This window comes from Mus pahari, chromosome 1, assembly GCF_900095145.1.
Source record: "Mus pahari chromosome 1, PAHARI_EIJ_v1.1, whole genome shotgun sequence".
Taxonomy (NCBI): domain Eukaryota; kingdom Metazoa; phylum Chordata; class Mammalia; order Rodentia; family Muridae; genus Mus; species Mus pahari.
The window spans coordinates 144,149,444-144,171,925 of NC_034590.1; the positions used below are offsets into that span (position 1 = coordinate 144,149,444).

Genomic DNA, 22,482 nt, shown 5'->3' on the forward strand with positions numbered 1-22,482 from the left:
AGAAGAAGAAGAAGAAGAAGAAGAAGAAGAAGAACAAGAACAAGAACAAGAAGAACAAGAAGAAGAACAAGAACAAGAACAAGAACAAGAACAAGAAGAAGAACAAGAACAAGAAGAAGAACAAGAACAAGAAGAAGAACAAGAACAAGAAGAAGAACAAGAACAAGAACAAGAACTTAAGTAAATAAATTTTTAAAAAAATAAAAATTAATTACATTGGGGAAACAAAATTTCTCCTGGCATATGTGTAGATAAATGAGTAGGGTAAAGAAAGTTCAAATACTGGGGGAGGAGGGTGGGACTTTTCCAGATATGTTTCATAGACACTGTTGTATACTGCAACTCTGCAACTTAAAGTTAAAATGAGTGTATGTGTTCCGTGTAAAGCATACACATTTTATTAATCAAATATCCATCTTGTCTTGTTTTGTAGGACCAGCAAAAATCCACCAATGTGGTCTACCAGGCCCATCATGTGAGCAGGAACAAGAGAGGACAGGTGGTTGGAACCAGGGGAGGATTCCGAGGATGCACCGTGTGGCTAACAGGTATCAACATGCGTGCACACACATGCGCAACACACACACACACACATTTTTCAAGAAATCTTTTTTTTTTTTTTAAATCGAAACCTGATGTGTGACATGACTTTAAGGAACTCGGTGTTCATTTGAACCTTTGAAAGAGTGGAGCAGAGAGCCATGTAGACACTTGACTGCTGGTCGTCACTCTCCTACCGGTGAGAACTAGGGTCTGACAGGCTGAGAGAGGCCATTAGCTGTCACTTACCTTTCTTTGGCAGCACAAGATGAGACAAGTGGATTGTGAGACCACAACTGTAAGGAGCTTCTCCTGTTCACCCTTAAGCAGATTTCCTGCCATGACAAATGGGCTTTTCCTAATTTGACAGGGAATATTTGGCAGTCTGTCGGGCTACGATGTTTAGAGCTAGCCCTCTGATGTTTGGAAGTTCTAGAGGTCTATTCCCTTTACAAAGTTAAGAGTCTGTGTGAGAAAGATTGCTAGATATCTCATCCTGGCTACCGGTTGTCTTTTGACAACCTGTAGAAACAGCTTTCTATCTCTGAGATGACCCAGTAAATGTCCCTTTTCTTGTCCTTTTTGATCCACAAGTTCCAAAAACTAGAGTTTAGCAATGAACTTGCAATTAGGCCTTAAGACCCCTGATAACCCAGGTCTGAGCCCTAACCTGATAATTGTAGTTGACATAGCCAGGATTTAGAAAGGGAAACCCAAGGTCACTTCATAGACAGGACTTTCCAGGAAAGGGGGTGGGGGTGGTGCAGAAACAAAAGCTTGTTGTTTGTGCTTTGATGGAGGCACGTGCGCTATTGTCTGCTCACTCAGGGAAAGGTCTAACCCGAGAGCAGCTAGGAAGAATGTGGCGCTGAGGGCCTGCCTGCAGTTTCTCCTGCTTGTCTTCTGCTTGTTGCCATTGTTCACTTGCACTGTTTCGGGTTTGTGAGGTGAGGTCTCACTGTGAGGCCCAGGCTGGCCCAGGACTCAGAATCGAGTGCTTTAGCCTTGCAGTGCTGGGACTAGAGGACTGTGGTGCGCGCCCAGGTTTGTTTGTTGTTGTTTTGTTTTCTTGCTATTCTTGACTCTTTCCTGGTGCTGGTGGTTTCCTGGTTTTATTCACAGCTGGGATTTGCATCAAAACAACTTCATCTGTCCTCTAAAGGGGGAGGCAGACAATGCACAGGGAGCCCCAAGTGCCAGGGTGACAGATTTGCCTGGCAGGACGCCTGCAGTGTTCCCCTCTCCCTCTGGGAGATGGAGTTTTTATGTTCTCTAATGTGCACTCTTTTGGAAAGAGAAAACACACACATACACACACACACACACACACACACACACACACACACATGCACACGCACACACACACACACACACACATGCACACGCACACACACACACAAGTGGTAGGTTGGAGATTAAGGAAGTGTCAAGGGTTTATTTCCTCTGACGTTTCCTCCCTTCGCCTTTTCCAAATTTACTTTTATGTTATGCCTGTGCTTCAGAGGTCTGACGTCACGAGGCTCGGATTTGAGAAGCCAGTCCACCCGCTTCAGCTATGTGGTTTTGCACAAGTGATTTAAGCTCTCTGAGCCCAATACCCTGGTTTATAAAGAGCTAGCGCATATTGGGCCCTGACTCATGGGCATTGTAGGTGGAGGTAAATGAAATGCAGCATCAATGCACTCAGCCCAGAGCTTGCCCCCTGCCGGGACAGCACTACTTCAGGGCGTCCTAGAGGATAGCCAATGCCCAGCCACACGGAGGCTGAGGGGGGGCCTTTGTTCTCCAAGGGCTGAGGCAAATGGGAGGAATGCAAGAAGACACAGCAGAGAGTCAAGGTTCCTACTTTTCATTACCTCCCAGCTGACATAAACTCAAAGAGGAATCTGTTACTGAGACCTATTCAAAAGAAACCGTAGTGATTTGGTAAAGATTCTCAGAACCTTCCATGGCCATGTCTTCAATGCTCCCCTGTCAGAGTCAAGAGTGTGACTTTAAGATGTGACTGAAAACCTAGGGACTCTTTATTTTCCTCTCTTCCCTCTTTGTGTTTCCTTTCCCCTGAGCTCTGTCCCAGCCTTATCGTTACCTTTCCTATGTGCACATTCATGCACTCGCAAGCACACACAAACACACACACCTACATCTTCTCTATGCTTTTACTTTCTTCCTTTTTTTTTTTCTCTCTCTCTTTGGTTTTTCCCATTTCCACACTGAGTTCTGTGTGGCAGACACATTGGCTCCGTTTGCATATAAAACATGAAGGGCCTTTCAGAGGGCACAGGCACCTAAGAGCTCAGAACTCCTCAGCCTCGGCCAGCATGACTGACCATCTCTGTGTTTTAACTGTCATTTCTGAAAACTCTCACAGCCAAAGGGAAGCCGGTGGGTCTAATGTCTGGAGGGTGTTCAGTGGAATCTACAGGGGGCGGAGTGGGGGGGGGGAGCTTGCTAATCTTGTAGATGCCACTCCCTGTCTCCTCTAAGTGCTACCAGAAGAGGTAGGTCAGCTGTCACTACAGCTTTGATTCCTCAAGAGCAGCAGCCATCATCTCATTTGTATGAGCAATTTCCTAATCTTTAAGATATTTGCAGGCAAAACAGCGCACAACCTATCAATCACCCCAGGTCTCCCTATTGACAAACCCCAGTTGCTCAAAAAAAAAAAAAAACAAAAACAAAAACAAAAAAAAAAAAACCTTCCAAACTATAAAACAAATGCAAGCACTCAGGCTTTGTATTCTTTCTAGATTTTAATGGTTTCTAAGCCTAGAGTATTCTCATAAGAGTTTAGCTGTGTATAAAGGTGCCAGGTTACCTCACGGTTTCTCATCTTTTGAGAACTTTGGTTTATTGAGAGACTAGCCCTGAACTCCTGATCATTCTGTCTCCACCTCACCCACACCGAGATTTCAAGCATGCACCACCGTTCCTGAGTTGGTCACTTATCATCCTAAGTCTGCCTTGCCTATTCTCAACAGGACTCTCTGGGGCTGGAAAAACAACCATAAGCTTTGCTTTGGAGGAGTACCTTGTATCTCACGCCATCCCGTGTTACTCCCTGGATGGGGACAATGTCCGTCACGGCCTTAATAAGAACCTGGGATTCTCTGCCGGGGACCGAGAAGAGAATATCCGCCGGATTGCAGAAGTGGCCAGGCTCTTTGCCGACGCTGGTCTGGTTTGCATCACCAGTTTTATTTCTCCATTTGCAAAGGTAAAAGATTTGGCCCAGGGCGGGAGCTGGGAGCCTCCTGTCCTCCCTGGGCTGTGGTCCTCGGTCAGTGGAGCAGGGAGGGATCAGAAAGCCACTAGACTTTCACTTTCCCATCCGTCCCCTCTCTCCTCACGGGTCCTCTCATTTCCTCTATTGGTTATGTAGAGAGAGTTGCCTCACTGACAGAAGCCAGTGGCCCCAGTTGACATGAGGCTGTTATGGGTGACAGTCTTGCTGTGTTAAGAAGAGCTCAGGCCTGCCCTGAGGGGAGTTGTCTTCCGCAGCTCCCTTCAGGCAGTGCGTGCCTATGAGAGGGACAGGGTATTATTTTCGAGTACACGGTGTTTTGCCATGAAGAATCTCATTAGGAAATTTTGTCCTAATCCACTTTTTCCCTTATAACAAAATACCAGACCTGGTGATTTATAAAGATTAGAGGTATATTCTGCTCATGACTTTGGAGGCTGCAGAACCCAAGAACATGGTATCAGCACGTTTGTCGTCTGATGAGACCTTCATACCACATTTTATGCAAAAAAAAAAAAAAAAAAAAAAGAGCAAGTATCAGGCTCACTCATGCCTGGCCCTCCCCTTCCAGGCTGTCCTTGAACCTCTTCATCCTGATTCTACTTCCCTGGTGCTGGGTTTATGGGCGTACCCCTCCACGCTTGCTCTCTTTTTATATTTTTAAACACACGACCTTTCAGGATCGGGAGAATGCCCGCAAAATCCACGAATCAGCAGGACTCCCGTTCTTTGAGATCTTTGTAGATGCGCCTTTAAATATCTGTGAAAGCCGAGACGTAAAAGGACTCTACAAACGAGCCCGAGCAGGAGAGATTAAAGGTATGAAAGTAGCTAACAGCACCTCTGACAGTCACTGACCCTGCCAGTCTTCTGATTCTGTCTCTGGAAATCTGTCTGAAGCTCCACACTCTATCCCGGCTGCAGAAAGCCCACACTCGGTGTGTTCAGAATGGTCGTGGCCCTTTGGGATTATCTTTGAAGAACTGTCACCTCAGGCGGAATGAGTGTGGCTTTCAGAGAAAGCAGACAGATAGATGCGTCCAGACTCAGGAATGAGTCTCATGGAAATTCTTCCTTCCTCTCCTTTCGTCTTCTAATCAGCAGCAGAAGGCTTGGTTTCTGCCGGGAGTCATTACTAACGCGAGGCTTTCCGTACTGAAAATACAGCCGTATCTTTCTTATCTATAGCAAGGGGGTCAAGGATGGAACGTTCCTAGTCTTAGTTATAAATCCCATTTTCAGTTTAACACATTAGTGCACTCTATGTTGTGCCTCGTTGGTTGACAGCATTCTTCCACGGGCACAGATATGATTACGATCTTATGCTCCGCAGGGTTTACGGGCATCGATTCTGATTATGAGAAACCCGAAACTCCAGAGTGTGTGCTGAAGACCAACTTGTCTTCAGTAAGCGACTGTGTGCAGCAGGTGGTGGAACTTTTGCAAGAGCAGGTAGGAGGGTGGTTCTTGCCAGTGTGGAGAGAGAGAGAGAGAGAGAGAGAGAGAGAGAGAGAGAGAGAGAGAGAGAGAGAGAATGTGTTGAAAGATAATCTGAGTTCCTTTATTCCCTTGCCAATCTCAGTAACTATCGCCAACTCCGTTTCCCACAGAACATTGTACCCCACACCACCATCAAAGGCATCCACGAACTCTTTGTGCCAGAAAACAAAATTGATCAAATCCGAGCCGAGGCCGAGGCTCTCCCGTCATTACCAATTACCAAGGTAAGGGAATTCAGACTGGCCAGAGACTCGGGCTTCTTAGAATCTAACATTATAAACTACTATACAATTTCTCTTTAAAACTACCTTCAGTGTGTGTGTGTGTGTGTGTGTGTGTGTGTGTGAGAGAGAGAGAGAGAGAGAGAGAGAGAGAGAGAGAGAGAGAGAGAGACTATACTGCATGAGTGGAGTCAGGACAGCATGTAGCAGTCAGTTTCCTTCTTCCTTTCACCATGTATGGGGATTGAACTCAAGTTATCAGGCTTGGCGACAAGCACCTTCAGCCCCTGAGGCATCTTGTAGGCCCTACAATTCCTTTGACCATAAGAAATATTGAGTAAAGGTGAATCTATGAAGACATTCCCCACTCCCTCACCTCACAACCGTATTTGCATAGGAAAATTTGCATAGCTCCCCTACACCTTCATTCCTGCTGAAATGAAATTCCGGGGATCACTTGTTAGCAATGGCTGAGAAAGTTTGTCCAGAATGTAAGTGCTTCTTAGGCAATTGTGGAAGAATACAAAGGGGGGGGGGAGCACCGATCTAAAACAAGAAGAGCTTTTCACTGTGTGTCTGCTGATTCTGTTGAGATGCATACATCCATGACACCTCAGGAAGGGGTGCTGGTCCTGGCAGGGTGCTTCTATAGACACAACGCGGTTACTGTGAAGAGCATGCTTTTGTGCCGTGAAATGACAGCCACCATAGGCAAGAATAAAACAACCAACAGGTCCAAGATAAGTCTTTTGAGAAAGTTTATAGCTACACCTCACACCTACGGAGGTGTTCTATGCATAACCTCTTGGATAAAGCAGTCATCCTCAAATATGTCCTTAAAGACCCTTATCTGAGAGGCAAAGCCGTAAGGGAGACCAAGCCAAATGTGGAGACTATATGATACAAGATGAGCAGGAACAAGTAGCTCTTCTAGAAGCTTCCTTTGCAGATTGCACCTGTCCCACATCAGGACGACTCCAACCTGAGGAAAGGCAGAGGCAGTCAGTTGCATTGATGTCATTGGCTGGAAGATGAGAGATGCAAGCCCAGATACTGACCTGCTTATAGCATTTTTATGGATCAGTCTTTCTTGTGCATAAAGATGGTCAAGTCTCTTTTGCTATTTTTCTTTTTTTAGTTCATTATAAATTTGGAGATTTAATGAGACGGGTTAATAGGGTACTTGCTTTTGGTAATTAGTACCTCACAAATGATTTATGAATGGAGACCTCTGACTTTGTAAAATGAACCCAAGTGCCTCCATCCTCTGGGCAGACAAGTGAGCACGTCAAAGCGAGTGCTGTGAGCTCCTGCATCTGAGCGGTCTGAGGGGCAGAGAACCTCAGGACCTAATGGGTGGTTCTTCGGGTCACACGGATGGCAGGAAAGGTTTCAGAGCAGTGACCAGTGTGCTGAGTTTTAAAGCAGTCCATAGAGCTTCGAGATTGGTCAAGAAGACGAAGCATAGCCCTCTATCATCCTATCAGCTGGAAGTGGCTGTGTGTTTCGACCACACATTACCTTGGAGTGTTGGTAACTTGGTTCCAATTGGGGAGCAAAAGGAGATGGGCATCCTCTGTGACTCCCAGGGCCAGAGCTTAAAGGGTTTTCATACCATGATAACAACATTGACCATTATCTTAGAGTCAGTGGCTTGCTCAGGTCAGTTAAATGACCAGTAAGTGTGTCTAGTGAAAGAGGACAATACAGCCAATATTTTTTTGTGGGTGGGGGACCAGTGAATTTTTAATTTTCTTTCCTATTATGGGAACAGTTACAGCTGAAAGTATTTAAATAATCTCAATTCTGAGTCATGTGATGGCTCTTTTATAGGAGCGTTCTAGCCCTGTATACACATAGCTGGCTCCTGAATGAGAGGTTCATAGAGCATGTGGGAACACTTAGGACACAGACATCCTTCCGTCATCCCCCTGTCAACTGAGTTAAAGAGATAGAGACCTACCCTGGGGCCTGCTGCCTGAGAGAGAGCCGCCATGGACACACCCCCTTGTTTTCTGTGTTTTCCAGCTGGATCTGCAATGGGTGCAGATTCTGAGTGAAGGCTGGGCCACTCCCCTCAAAGGCTTTATGCGGGAGAAGGAATACTTGCAAACTCTACACTTCGACACTCTACTGGACGGTACGTTTTATGTCATCTCTTCCTACTTATCCTGTGAGAGATACCAGTTTGCACATGGACAGGACCTCTGGGCTGAAGACCCTAGTACAGCAGTATTTCAATTGTTTACAGTGTGTCCCTTCTATCACACCTGTTTCCATTTCTAGAAATTTTGTTTTTCATTCTCAAAGGATTTATTATGTAAAGTCAAGTTGCCGAGAAATGAAGGCTTTACTTGAAACCCTCCTGGCTCCAAGTTCCCGTGTTCTTTGCCGGGTTTGATATGCAGCAGCACCCTTTGGGAGCATACACACACACAAGCACCTCCCTTCCTCCACATTGCACCCATCACATGGTGTCACGGTCCCATCCCTGCTTTCCTTGGTGGCTGCTGAGTTGTCAGCGCTTGAACCCTCACACGACAGATGAAGATGGTTTCATCCTCTGAACTCTGACAAGGGAATGTGATGATAACTTCTAGGCCACGGGCTAATGACTTTAGAAAAACACTGATCTGGTCCAGGTCGGAAGCAAGTGCTATTTAGAATTCTAAGCTGTTCTCTAAGAATTTCCTTCCTGGAGTCCCCCGAGGTCCTCAGACATGGATTTTTCTATTTCAAGACCGTGGGGAAATAGCTGCCAGGTAGGGAAGAAGTTCTTTAGAATCACACTGAATGTATAATCCTGGGCAGGGCTTTAGGCCTATTAAGAAGAAAAGACCAAATCAGATGTTCAGTCTTTGGAAAGATTCTCCAGGACTTAGGCTGTTGCCTAGGGAACGGCCTAGAAGCAGAATTCTAAGACAGACCAGAGCACACCTTTATCCCTCTGCTGTAACTAAGCATGCCCCACAACCTGAAGCCTTTGTTTCCGAGATTAAGTACCATCCAAAAGCACACTTTATTTAAGCCTAGCTTACTGTAACAGGCACTGTTTTGTTTGATTTTTATAAAATCTCTAGAAAATACCCACTTCTCAGAGGAGGACACTGAGCTCAGAATCTCACATATTTTAAAGCTTATAAGTGATGCCCCATGACCACAGTCAGAACTCCTGTCTGGTATGCCTTCTACACCAGGCTGCTCTCCAGGTCTCCTTTCCAATGGGCTATAGAAGTTCGGGATACCCAAACAAGGAAATATGACATTTATCGTGATATCTTGTTGACACATGCTAAACCCGTCTGCATCAAGGACATATTGGGTTCAGCAGCCAGTCATATCAGAGAGGGTGACTGTAAGTGAGAATCCAGGCTGGAGCTGTGACCACAGGGAAACACACTGAGAGAAGAGGATTCATTCCAAAGAGTGTCTTGTATGAGAACTGCTCCAAAAAGAAAAATGCCTGAATGGCAAATAGGGCTGCTGGGGTCAGTGAGGTAAAGGGTCCTTAGCCTGAGGTCTTAGACTGTACGGAAGAAATAAAGCATCTTATGTTGTCTCTTTTGAGAAAGGTATGAAAGGAAATGTTCCTGGGTTGAGTTGGTGGCTTTTGCTAGATCCTTAAGAGAGTCCGTGACTCCAAAAGATGAAGACAGAGATAAAATCCTTCTGGATGGTTGGGGCAACAGCTCTCCACTGTGTCATATTGTTTCCATTTCCTTTCCTTTCTGTTTCCATTAAGGCCCCTAACCTGATCACTTTCCCATTACTATTAGAGTCCCTGAGCTCCAAGCCCCTCTCTGCTTGTTCAATCTCAGTTCTTCCCAAAACCCAAATCCAAGTGTTTGTAGGAATTCCTGGCGTGTGTTTCCTGTGTCCCCACATCCAGTCCAAAACTACGTGTAACTTGCTATGTGGATCTCTGCATTCAACAGTCATCCAGACACTGAAGTTCTCAGCGCCAGTGTCCGTGAACAGAAAAATACTCACTCCCTTTGTGTCAGCCTCAGACGAGGACTCCCTAGGAGGTTGCTTATGCTTTACATCAGTAGCCATGATCTACGTGGCTCACTCTATGCTGAGGCTCCAGCACAGCTATGTTAAAGACTACGTTCCAGGCTGGATGTTTGTGCAGTTTCCATAACCCCATGCAGGTCATTTCTGGGAATTTCTATGAGGCTCACTTTGTTCTTAAAGAAATTCTCTATTGGCTGAGTCTCTGCAACTTCTCTACACTGCGCTTACATAGTCCAGGATTCAAAGATCTACATGGCTCCCAAAGCCCCCTCAGTTTTTATGTAAATTAACTGTTAAAAACAGAGGGCACAGAGGGCTCAGTGGTTAAGACCACTGACTTCCAGAGGATCCATTTCTTAGCACCCACATGGCAGCTTGAAACCATCTACCGGGAATCTGACGCCCTCTTCTGGCCTTCATGGGTACTGCACACATGGGGTCCACATACCTGTAGGCAAAACACTCATATGCATAAGGAAGAAATTTTTTTTTTTAAAAAAATTAAAATAAAGAACAGAGGGCACGGGTCTATAATTCAAGCCAATTTGGAGGATGAAGGAGAAGAATCAAAGACAGCCGTTCAAAGACAGCCTCGACAAGTTAGTGAGACCCTACCTCAAAATAAAAGGGGAAAAGAGGGCCAGGGACACAGCTCTGTGGTAGTACACTTTCCTAGCACTGGTGAGGTCGTGGGTTCAATTCTTGGTACTGAACAAAGATATCATGGATATGAGTCTCTGACTCTTCATTTAGTTTTAGCCTAGCTTGAGGTAGGATATAATAGTGTGAGCTCTGAAGCCAAACTGTTCGGGATTTATCTGTCTGTGATCAGCTGTGAACCTACCTAATAAGTCAATTCACTAATGTTAGATCTCTGACCTGCATGGAGGTGATGATAATGACGATTGAATGTTTCAGAAAAATGCCCCATGCAATAGTAAAGTTCCATACATGTTAGCTATTATCAGAAGTGAACCCCTGCTACAGATGGTTAAAAACCTGAAATGGCTTTTCTGAAGTTGTATCGGCTTGAGTCAGCCCAGATAAGGTAATTAGATAACAACAGTTCCTTACTGAGCATGTACATAGCAGGGCTCCTCTAGCTGCTGTGGACAGGGAGGGCCTGAGAAAAGAGTAGACAGGACAGCTTCTCTGCACCCACCCAATGGCAGAAGTGGATTCTTGCCACATGCCACATCTCTTTAATCCAGTGCACTCTGAATTCCCCAGGCTGCGGCATCTGGGGGAGGCTACTTGAGCCCAATACACTTCCCATGCCAGAGTCTCCTTGAAGCCCATGCCTGGTGTGATGGCTTTTAAACTGAGAAACACCTAAACTACAGAAAGTGGCACATATATATCAGACTATACATATGAATATGAATATATATGAATATATATATGAATATATATATATATATCAGAAAGCATGGAGGCATGGCAAGGTATTATTCATATAGATATTACTTCATCTTTGACAGTTCATGAAGGTTTGTGTCACAATCGACATGAAAATATTTGTGTAGCCACAGTCACACAGCCATGTAGCCACACAGACACACAGACATGCAATCACTCAGACACACAGACATACAGCCATGCAGACACACAGCCATAAAGCCAAAGCCACACAGCCACACAGCCAATGCCACACAACCACATAACCAAGCCACATAGCCATGCAGACACACAGACATACAGCCAAAGCCTCACAGACACACAGACACACAGTCACACAGCCACGCAGCCATGCAGCCATGCAGTCATGCAGCCACACAGACACACAGGCACATAGACACACAGACACACACAGAGACACATGGCTACATCTTTCTACCTCCAAACTGTGAATCTCTTGGTTACTTACAATCTGTAAGCAACAGATGCCACTCTCACTCTGCCTCCTATGAAGTAGTTTGCTAGTTTTAATTTTCTAAAAGGTCCCCATTTTACCCTGAGTTTAAAAATACAATTCAGTCTATTTAGTACAAAACTAAAAGAAAATAGAATAATACAAAAACAAAGTTCCTGCAAAGTAACCGTGCTTGTGGTATTTATGGGTTTCTATTTCACATCAATGTCTTCTCTTATTTTCTCTCTCACTGGAAATATAGTTTCAGGGTTGTCACGGGCCCTCCTAGCAGAAATGTCCCATGTGCTGTTGGGTGTTGGGATAAAGAGAGCTCCATTATTTAAAGTCTTTATCAGCTAACCTTCCAAGGCAGGGATGAAGGTCCCCACATATACCACCAGTGTTCGCTAAGCACCCACAACTAGAGTTTGAGGTAGGTTATCCATTTAACCTGAATGAAGATGTTTTAGTCTTTATAAGGTAAAAAGTGTTACAAAGGGTGGGAATCTCACCTGAAGCTTGCATTCAAATACAGGTTCTGATGATCCCAACGCTTGTGTTTACTTTCCTGCGTATGCTGTCAGGTCCTCTAAACCTCTGGCTTCTACATTCAACAATTGTTTCTGTCTACATGTTCTCCCAAAGCCTGGTTTGGAACCATTTAGTAGGATTGCTGAAATTAAAAGCATGACGAACATGTGTTATAATTATTTCAAACAGATAATCCGTTGAACAATGTTTTTAGAGTGCACTGAATAATATTGCACACAAAAATATAGTATTTTATATTTGGTGTCATGTGCCTGTTTTTAAAAATAGCATAAGAAGGAACTGAAAAGATGTACGTGTTGCCTGTGTCAAGTGTCATAATAGGAATTTGTTCCTTGACATTGTTACTTAAAGATTTTCGTGGTGGAGAGCTGAAAACATGTCTCTTGTGTTTATATTTCTCTAGGCGTGGTTCCCTGTGGTATGTACTTCACTTTCCAAGTAGTTAAATTATTGTAATTAGATATGTCACATTAATTTTTTAAAAAATTATTAAGGATAAATTTTTAAGAATCCAAATTACCAGTTGGAATTGCTCAGTTCATAATCCAACCAGTTACAGTAAAATCATACCACATTTTTCTGTTTATTCAAGTACAACCAACAGGAAATTTCTGGATCAGATGAAATTGCTCTATTTGTCATGTTGAGTTTGGCTGACATCAGCAAACATGTTTCTAAGTTACCACTGCACACTTTGTTCCTGAGTTCTTTTGAATTTATGATCGTCTAATGAGTTCTGGTCCCTTTTAGTTTCAGAAATTTGAAATTAAAATTTTCTGTCACACTTACAAAACCTTTTTAGACAGTGAAGACATCCATTTTAGATTTAATTTAAAGTAAATGTATCTGGTTGGACTGTGTACGATCATTCCTTGTTTATTTGCAAGTCTGATTATGCATGGACTTAATTGCAAGCTATAGTAATTGATGGTTGCAGAACTAAAAATATACACTTACCGGGACTATAAATTTCTACATTGTATCAGAATGAGGTAAAATTCCAAACATATCATTTGTCTCAGAGATCATTTTTGTCATTTTTTCCTTTAAAAAGCCAAATTATGCATTAAAGATTAATTTTATTTTTTGGAAAGAAAATGTCTATGCAGCCAATAAGTAGCTCTACGATGCTAAAGATAAAAGACCTGAAAATTGTTTAAAGCAAAAGAAAACTTATCCAATTAGACGGGAAATTATCTGTTGGGTTTCCTATGGTTAAAACAACAATACTCTTCCAAAAACGAGATAAAGCATAATGGACCAGTCAAGGCAACTCTCAACAGAGCTAAAGCACATGAAGGGAACGGCCAAGGGCTCGAGGAATCTCTGAAGCTCAGATAGCTCAACTGTAGCATAGGCTTATGTATAAAAACAAACCAGAGGGCCTGGAGAGATGGCCCAGTGGTTAAGTGCACTTGTGGCTCTTGCAGAGGACCAGGACTTGGTTCCTAGCAACCACGTGGCAGCTCACAACCATCTCTAACTCCAGTTCCAGGGAAGCTGACTCCCCCCTCTGGCCTCCTTGAGCACTGTACATACATGGTAGGCAGGCAAAACTCCCAGGCACATAAAATTTTAAGAGTTTTGCCCTGTTTTCTAAGTAGAGAAGAGGCTGTAGACAAGGTTTTGTGGTTAAGAGCATGTTCTGCTCTTACAGAGGATGGGCGTTGGAGTCCCAGAGCCCATGTTGGGCATCTCACAACCATCTCTAACTCTAGTTCCAGGGGAATCCAATGAATGCCCCCAACTACCATGATCATGAACACTCACCTGCCCTTACCACACACAGATGCATATAATTTAAAAATAAGTCTTTTAAAACAATGGAGAGGACAGGGTGGGACTGTAATTAAGGTAGAGCACTTGCCTCCCGTGCTGAGTTCAATCCCCACCAATGCCACAAACAAACAAATATACATACATACATACATACATACATACATACATACATACATACATACATAAAAGAAGCCAAGAGCAGAGGAAGAAGATAGGGAACCACATTTAGCACCCACAAATAAAACAAGAGTATTCTCTGCCCCTGGAAGATGTCCTCTTTGTTCAGCCCTCCCATTTGCTTCTGAACCCTGATCTCACTCTGAGTGAGATCAAACCAAGGTCCTTATTTTTTACTGTACATACAGTTGAGAGAGGCAGTCAAGTTAGAAAGTTGAGCATGGGAGCAAAAGGGAGACAAAAGAAGACAGTCTTATAATTTTCACACTAAGAAATCATCATTAAGAAATGAGAGCCACTTTTTAAACTTCAAACTGGAAAGCAATTACATCTTTTTAACCATTTTATCTAAAAATTCTTCAAAATGTCCATACTTTTGGGGGGCTCTGGGAGTGGAGTTTGAGATAGTCTCAGCCCAGGCTAGGCTCAAACTCACTATTACAGTGCAGGATGCTCTGATGATAATCTATCTATCCTGATATCACTATTATAGTGCAGGATGCTCTGATGATAATCTATCCTATCCTGATATCACTATTATAGTGCAGGATGCTCTGAAGTCCTGATAATCTATCCTATCTCTACCCCAATGCTGGGCTTACAAGCAGGCATGGTTACTACACCTGGCTACTGTTCATATTAAAACAGCACAACAAACCCTTAGCTGGGCCTGGTGGTATAGGCCTGTGTTCCCAGTACTGAAGACCTATTAGCAGTTCAAAGTCATCCTAGCCTATTAGTTCTAGGGCAGCCTGAGCTATAAGAAACTCTTTTTCAAAATCAAAACAACAACTAAATAAACCCCACAATTTTTAAAGCCTCTTATTCACTCACATGACACATAAAAATTGTTAGAGGTGTACCTCAATGATACCCTGCTTGCCTAGCATGTAAAAGGCCTTGTAGATTTAACAATCTACAGCTTCACTAAAACAAACAAACATACATACAAAACCACACACACAAACACAGAAATATATACACACATACATATACACATATATGCATACATACACATACATGTACACATACATACATACACAAACACACCACATATACACACACATACACACACCCCTCATAAGGAAACTTGAGACACCTCTAGTGTCTATAGTGAGAAACCTCTTTGAATTTGTAATTTTTAAACTTATTTTAAATGATTTGTCTATGTGTGAGCATATGCACATGAGTACAGCTGCCCACAGAGACCAGAGGCATCTGATTATCTGGAGCTGGAGATATAAGCATGCTGAGCTGCCTGCTAGGGTGCTCTGCAAGAGCAGGATGTGCTCTTAATTGTTGAACCATCTCTGCAGCACCCTACTTTTTTGGTTTGTTTGTTTTGAGAAAGGGTAACTAATACTCTACATTTTACATATATATATATATATATATATATATATATATATATATATATAAAAATAACCAAGAGAGAGAAAGAGGGGGGAAGGAGGAGGGAGGAAGTGGAAGGGTGGGGAGGAAGAGGGAGATGGTGAGAGCGTGTGTGTGTGCATGCACATTTTCATTGGCTCATGTGATTATGAAGCCTAACGGGTTTAAAATATGAAAGGCCAGGGAGAGATAAAGTTTCAGTGCAAGATCATTCTGCTATCTGAATTGCCTCTTCTGGGAAACCCTTAGCTGGACCTGGTGGTCCAGGCTTGTGTTCCCAGTACTAAGATCTACCAGCAGTTCAAGGTCATCCTAGCCTATTAGTTCTAGGGCAGCCTGGGCTACAAGAAACTCTTCTGGGGAAATGGGTCCTTTCACTGATTGGATGATACCCACTAATTTAAATGTCAGTGTCATCTAAAAGTAAAATGCACACAAACACTGGGAATATTTGCTCAAATGTCTGGGCACCATGGCCCAACCCCATCGGCACAGAAAGTTAACTGCCAGTTCTTCCGTCTGGTGTCTGCAAAGCTGTTGACATGTTATGACGATGTAGCTTATGTGTTATATACAGAGGCATTAGAGCAGCTAGCTTCCTCTACGCTTCTGTTAAAGTGAGAAACTCGGCAGAGGTAAGAAGGTCTTGCTCGCTAGAGAAGGCACACACTTAGGAAAGTTTAGTAAGCGGCTTTGTACCATCTTTTCACTTTCATGTTCTTTGAAAAGATTATTTTTATTATACATGTATGGGTATTTTGCCTGCATGTATGTCAGTGCACAGGACTGCAATGCCTTATAGGTGCCAAAAGGGGACACCTAACCCTCATGAAATGGAGTTACAACTGGTTGTGAACTATTGTGTAGGTGCTGGGAACCAAATCAGTTTCCTCTGCAAGAACAGCAAGTTCTCCTAACCATGGAACAGCTCTCCAAGCCCTACAGCCATGGTATATATATATATATATATATATATATATATATATATATATATATATATATATATATATATTACTATAGCTGAGCTAGCAGGGCTGTTATCCCCAGAGAAGTGAGATAAATAATCCCTTAATAACATTTGAAGATAGAGCTTCATCTGGACCAGAGTAACCATCAAGGGGCTGCTTGTCTGGGGTGTGAACTCCGATTTTGTTCCCCTTTCTTTTCATTTCGGTTATGCTGGTAATGCCAAACACTGACACAGCTTCATTTCCAAGAACAAGAAGAGCTTTCAGTTTGGCCAGTCTTTGTTTTGTTTCATTGGTTTTTACAGACTAAGCTTTGGGTTGGAGAGATAGCTCGGTGGCATAAGAGTATTAGCTCCTCTTCCAGAGGACCCAAGTTCAGTTCTAAGCATCCATGTTAGGAGGCTCACATCTGTCTATAACTCTAGCTCTGGGGGATCTGAAGCCCTCTTCTAGTCACTGGGTGTACCTATATGCATAATACACATATGTGTGTGCTCGCGCATGTGTGCACACACACACTCATAAATAAATAAATAAATAATCTTAACAACAACAACAAAGACTTCACTCTTGATAGTGCAGTAAGGCTAGCACCAGAGTTTGAAAAGGCAGTCTAGACAAGGTATCTTGTCCTCAAAGCTAGGTCACTTACTGAGGCAGTTTACACCAGGAATTGGTCAAGAAACTCCTACCAGTCTTAAAGAAAGCAGAGCAGCCGGTCTCTGTTGGCCTTGGGTCAGAAGAGGCTTTGGAAGGAGGACTGTACACGTCTTAGCCATCCCTGAAGAATGCCTCACCTGGAATACGACACTCATGCCTCACGGGGGGGTGGGGGATCTTTCTGCAGATGGAGTCATCAACATGAGTGTTCCCATTGTATTGCCTGTTTCTACGGATGACAAGGCACGGCTCGAAGGGTGCAGCAAATTTGCCTTGATGTACGAAGGTCGGAGGGTCGCTCTATTACAAGACCCTGAATTCTATGAGCATAGGAAAGAGGAACGTTGTTCTCGTGTGTGGGGAACAGCCACTGCAAAACACCCCCATATCAAAGTAAGTATAAAACCTTTGCAAAGACTTTAAAAAAAAAAAAAACACTTTTGTGTGTGTGGGTTTGGGGGACGGAGGTACACTTGTATTTATAGGTGTATAATTGCATGTGTGTCAGAGGTCAGAGGACAACCTTGGGTATCATTTCTTAGGGTATGTGCCTTCAACCTTCTGTTTGAGACAGGGTCTCCTTACAGACTTGGCGCTCTGCCAGGCAGGCTAGACTAGCTCACCAGTGAGCTTTGTACCATCTTGTCACTTCCTCTCACCTCTCCATCACTGAGACCACGTGCATGGCTTTTTACATGCATTCTAGGGGTCAGAATTCAGATCCTCGTACTTACGAGGCAACTACTTTACTAACTGAACCATCATTCCAAGTAGAAATTGTTTGGGTTTCTTGTATGTTTACCTATGTAATATAAGATCGTGTATATGCATATACAAATGCACGTGGAGGCCAGAGAACAAGGTAGGGTATTGTCCTCAACTGCTCCCTACCAGATGTTTTGAGTCAGTGTCTCTTACTGAACCTGGAGCTCACTGGTTTGGTTAAGCTAGCTGACCAGCAAACTCCAGGCCCTGACCCTCTCTGCCTCCCAGGGCCTGGAGGACGACCATGTGCCTGTGCACCCAGATTTTTACATGCATTCTGGGGATCCAAACTCAGGCCCTTCCTCATATATAGCAAGACCTTTATTGACTAAGCCATCTCCCCAAATTCATGGTTGAGTAAAGAAATGTTGTGGTGGTTTGGTTTGGTTTGGTTTGGTTTTTGTTTTGTTTCCTGAAGCCAGGTACGATGGTCAAACCCATAAATCCCAACACTACAGCTCAAGAGGCAAGATCAGAAGTCATCAATTAAGTAACTCGTTTGCTAGTTTAAGGCTAGGTTTGGTTACAGAAGACTACATCCAAAACCAACACAAGTCCCACCCCACCCCCACCCCCAAAGTGCACAAGGACCACATGTAAAGAACCCAAGCAACCCCTGAAAAGAACTCAGAGCTCATGTCCTGTGGCCAGTGAACGGGAGTCAATGACATCTTTCTATAAACACAGACCAGTACACATAGTGGCTAAGTTCCAAGAAGATACTATGTTGTCCTCAGTGGCTGTTCATCCGACTAGGGTGAACGCTCCTCCCTAAAGCCAAATCAGACTTCTAATGGCAGCTGGTAAGGCCGTGGTGGTGAGGAGCTATCAAGGGGTTACTGGATATAGGCCACTTCCTGTACAGCTCTGTGAAACTGAATGCAAATCCACTCTTTATCAGAGACACAGGCATCAGGGTGGAAGTGAAGAGAGATACTACTAATCTAATTTGACTTCTTCAGCTCCCCAGCTTGGTTAGCTTTCAAGCTCATGGGTAACACCATGAGCAGCCAAGCCCCAGAGGACCTTGTGATAGACAAAGCTCACTGTCCTTCGTTTGTCTTCTGGCAAAATGATGAGGTCAAAATATATTGAAAAGCATCTCCAGCCCTATGACCTTGAAGAAAAATTACATTTATTTTTCAGTTGTGAAATGTTACAAGATAGGAAAGACATTCTCAAGGCCCAGTGAGCGGCCCCTGGGGCCTTCTGATTCTGAACAGAAAAAGCTCAGGGAGCAAAGGAAACCACTCTTCCACTTACTGGACACAACCATCAGCCTTTAAGATAAACATCTCCACATGCACAGGCAGGTCAGAGTCATCTGAGATGTTCTCCCTCTGAGTAGGGCAGATGATCTTTAAGATAGCTGTTCCAGGAATATTACATTCGGGCCTTCAATTACATTTCTGACCACTTCTTTTATGATTGTAATCACAAAGGTTTGGGACTGTATCTTTCTTCAGTGGCCTGAAGAATAATGGCCTATCATTATCTCTGCTCAAAGATTTCTCCTCTTTAGGTTTAACCCACATGACCTACACCATAGACATAAAACTAACCTCAGATAATGCTTAGGCGGAACTTGAGTGACTTTTTTTTCCATCTTGTCTTGCAATATATATTAGCCATTACAGTAAGTTTCTTAGAAGTCAAGGAGATTGGTGGTGTGCCCTGTGTCTTTGACAGTATTGTCAGTGACTCTACACTACTGGTCATTAGAGGAGCTAATGATAAAAACTAGGTCATAGATAACCAGAGAGAAAGCATTCACCCCATATCCATTACACTGGCGTTGCCTAAAGGCACATCCGGCAAGGAAACAGCACATGAGTTTTACTGGGTAGAAGAATTCTTATTTAACACACTGAAACTCATACTAATACTTTAACATAGTTCTTTCTCTTTCTTTCTTTCTTTCTTTTTTTTTTTTTTTTGAACACAAAATCTCTTAATGGTTTTATTCACAAAAGGAACTGTGGCCCTCGTGCTTTCAAATAAGCATTGGGAATGTTTGCAGAGAATTGTCAGTTAGCAAGGCAATGGCCCGCCTCTGTTCCACAGCACCCTAACTATGGGTACTCTCCTGAGCTGTCTTAGAGTTCTATTGCTGTGAGGAACTGCGTGACCATGGCAGTTCTTATAAAGAAAAGCGTTTCACTGGGGCTGGCTTACAGTTTCAGAGGTTTAGATCACTTTAGTCATGGTGAGGAGGATGGCAACATGCAGGCAGACATGGTGCTGGAGAAGTTGAGAATTCTACATCCAGATCTGCAGGGAGCAAGGAGAGAGACATTGGGCCTGGCTTGAGCTTTTGAAACTCCAAAGCCCACCCCAATGACATACTTCCTCCAACAAGGCCACACCTCATAATCCCCGTTAAGTAGCACCTACTCCTAATGACCAAACATTCAAATATATAAATATTGATAGGGCCATTCCTAATCAAACCATCACATGCCCCTTCTACTCAAGGAATCTCAGAGTCACAAAGTACAGAACCAAATGGCATAATCTCAGGGTCACTGTGAGGAACAGCTAGAACGTATGGAAGTAATACTTAGAGGAAACCTATGATCTTACCCATGGTGCTCTTTTTTACCAACCAATAATTTTTCTCACAGTTCCCTAGTTAAGTAAATAAAAATGATCGATCTCGTTTTAAAGATGTAAAAATCAGGAGAGCAAAGTACATCTTCCCAATGAAAGTCAGGAGCAGAAGTTTTTGTCCATATGAAGACCAGATGGACAGCAAGTTCAATTGATTCACTAAAGAATTATGCAGATTATGCCAGTCATAATGGCTCATACTTCAATTCCAGCATCAGAGGGGCTACAGCATCATGAGGAGCCCATCATGGGCCATATCACAAGACCCTATCTCAAATAACCCAGACAAGGTCTCCCAGATTTTGGCTTGGTTGGCTTGGGGTCAGGTTGGTCCTTGGGAGTTTTAAGCTGACCATGATTTGCACATGCTGTGAGTGTTGAGAAAGCCTTGGTTACAAAACAATTGAGAGCTTTATCTAGATAGATATCTGAGTCTTGGAAGTGCTTCAGACTCAGCATGTCAACCTCTCCCTAGGCTCGTTCTTCCTCATGTCTCCTACCGGGAAGCTCTATATGCATCCACTCAACCTGTAAACAAAACCAACACACCATTGTAACTTGCTCTTTCCCTTCCCTATTCGAATATCAAGTTCTGGCAGCTCTTCCAAGTATTACTCAAATATATTAATTCACACTCCTTTTCCAGTTTGGGCCAGATTTCACATCCATTGTTTCTTGTTTGTGTGTCCCTAATCCACTGTCTATTCTTTGGCCAGAGTAAACTGTTCAACCTTTATTTGGGATCCCTTTCACAAAGATTTACCTGTGGGTGCCTGGAGCACCAGCACCCATATACTTCTCTAGACACTCCAGAGCTGGTCATTACATCATGCTAGTTCCTTCCACTCCCACAGCATCATCTTATTTCCTCTTCTCTGAAGTCAGTCCTACCTTGACTCCTAGGTATGACTTAGTGGCCTAATACCTATAGCAGGCAATACTGAGGGTGATGCTAAAATATCAGCCTGGAGAACCACTGATGAGAGCCAGTGGATGTGGTAGAAAAGAAAGCTTGGTTTTCTCAAGTTCCAGATTTGGGTCCTGACTTTGGTACAATTGCTGCGTGCACCTTGACTCTACCACTTCCTTTCTGCAAAGTGGCCTTCTTATCTGAAAGCAAAGATGTTAAACTTGCAAGATCTTCAAGCCCCATTAATATTGCCAAGTGTCTCAACTCACCGGCCTCCAGTAATGGCACAGAGACTTATATTTATTTATGAATGCTTAGGTCTTGTAGCTTAGGCTTCTTCTCAATTAGTTTATATAACTTAATTAACCCATTCATTTTAATCCATGTTCTGCGACATGAGCCATTACCTCTCCTTCAGTCCTTCTTCCTGTTCCTTCCTCTATGTCTGACCCATCCCATGCCTGATTCTTTCCCAGAGTTCCTATCTCTGCCCAGGTGTCCCACCATTCCTCTCCTGCCCTGCTATAGGCCATCAGCTCTTTATTAAACTAATTAGAAGTGATAGAGACGGCAAGTGATGCTTCATGAAAATAACAGTACCATAGTCCAGACAGTACTCACCTCTGCTGGTACAGAAATCAACATTTGAAATAATACAAAGACAACCTTTACACAGTGCACAAGATTATTCCAACACTTTAAGCCTTAATCGGATGGCTTGGAAAAGAGTAGGTAATTCTTAGCTATAATAACATTCCAGATCTTCCTTCCTGGGAGCAGGGCACAGTTCTAGGGATGGTCAGAGCAACTTACTCACACAACTACCTTTAGAATTGTTCCCCCACTCCAGAAATAACAGGAGACAGTTTCAGCATCAAATTTCGCAGACCTGCTTTACACTGGATGGTGATCAAAGTCACTCCAGTGCTGGGTTCACCAAGAAAGCAATCCAGTGTAGGGTTGACCCTTAGAAACTGGAGTGTTATGGAATTCCTTGGGATCTGGGTCAAAATAGCAGTGAGGACAAATTCAGGTATAGTATTAGTATTTGAAAATATCAGTGTACAATGTTTGCCTGAGGGCAGAGTTTAGAAAGGAGGCCATGAAAACAGAGCCAAACCCCTTGCACCATTACCTCCAAGGTTTCTCAAACTCAGCACCATGTCCTTTTGTTGGTGTTGTGAAGGCTGTTTGTACTAGGTGTATTAGTCAGGGTTCTCTAGAGTCACAGAACTTGCAGATAGTCTCTATATAGTAAAGGAATTTATTGATGACTTACAGTCTGCAGTCCAAAT

At 43.4% G+C, this 22,482-nt stretch overlaps 1 protein-coding gene across 4 annotated transcripts in view; it reads left to right on the plus strand.

Moving 5' to 3' along the window:
* The window catches only part of Papss2 (3'-phosphoadenosine 5'-phosphosulfate synthase 2), a 71,299-nt gene that overhangs the window by 38,819 nt on the left and 9,998 nt on the right, over positions 1 to 22,482 (plus strand). For 2 of the 4 annotated variants that reach the window (XM_029536582.1, XM_029536586.1), the window contains exons 2-9: positions 434 to 548; positions 3,522 to 3,757; positions 4,465 to 4,603; positions 5,118 to 5,236; positions 5,395 to 5,508; positions 7,534 to 7,645; positions 12,330 to 12,344; positions 17,090 to 17,295. In XM_029536582.1, the coding sequence (XP_029392442.1) occupies positions 434 to 548; positions 3,522 to 3,757; positions 4,465 to 4,603; positions 5,118 to 5,236; positions 5,395 to 5,508; positions 7,534 to 7,645; positions 12,330 to 12,344; positions 17,090 to 17,295 (1,056 nt within the window). The remainder of the gene's footprint in view (positions 1 to 433; positions 549 to 3,521; positions 3,758 to 4,464; positions 4,604 to 5,117; positions 5,237 to 5,394; positions 5,509 to 7,533; positions 7,646 to 12,329; positions 12,345 to 17,089; positions 17,296 to 22,482) is intronic. The other 2 variants (XM_021192670.2, XM_021192677.2) reach the window with 1 other exon arrangement.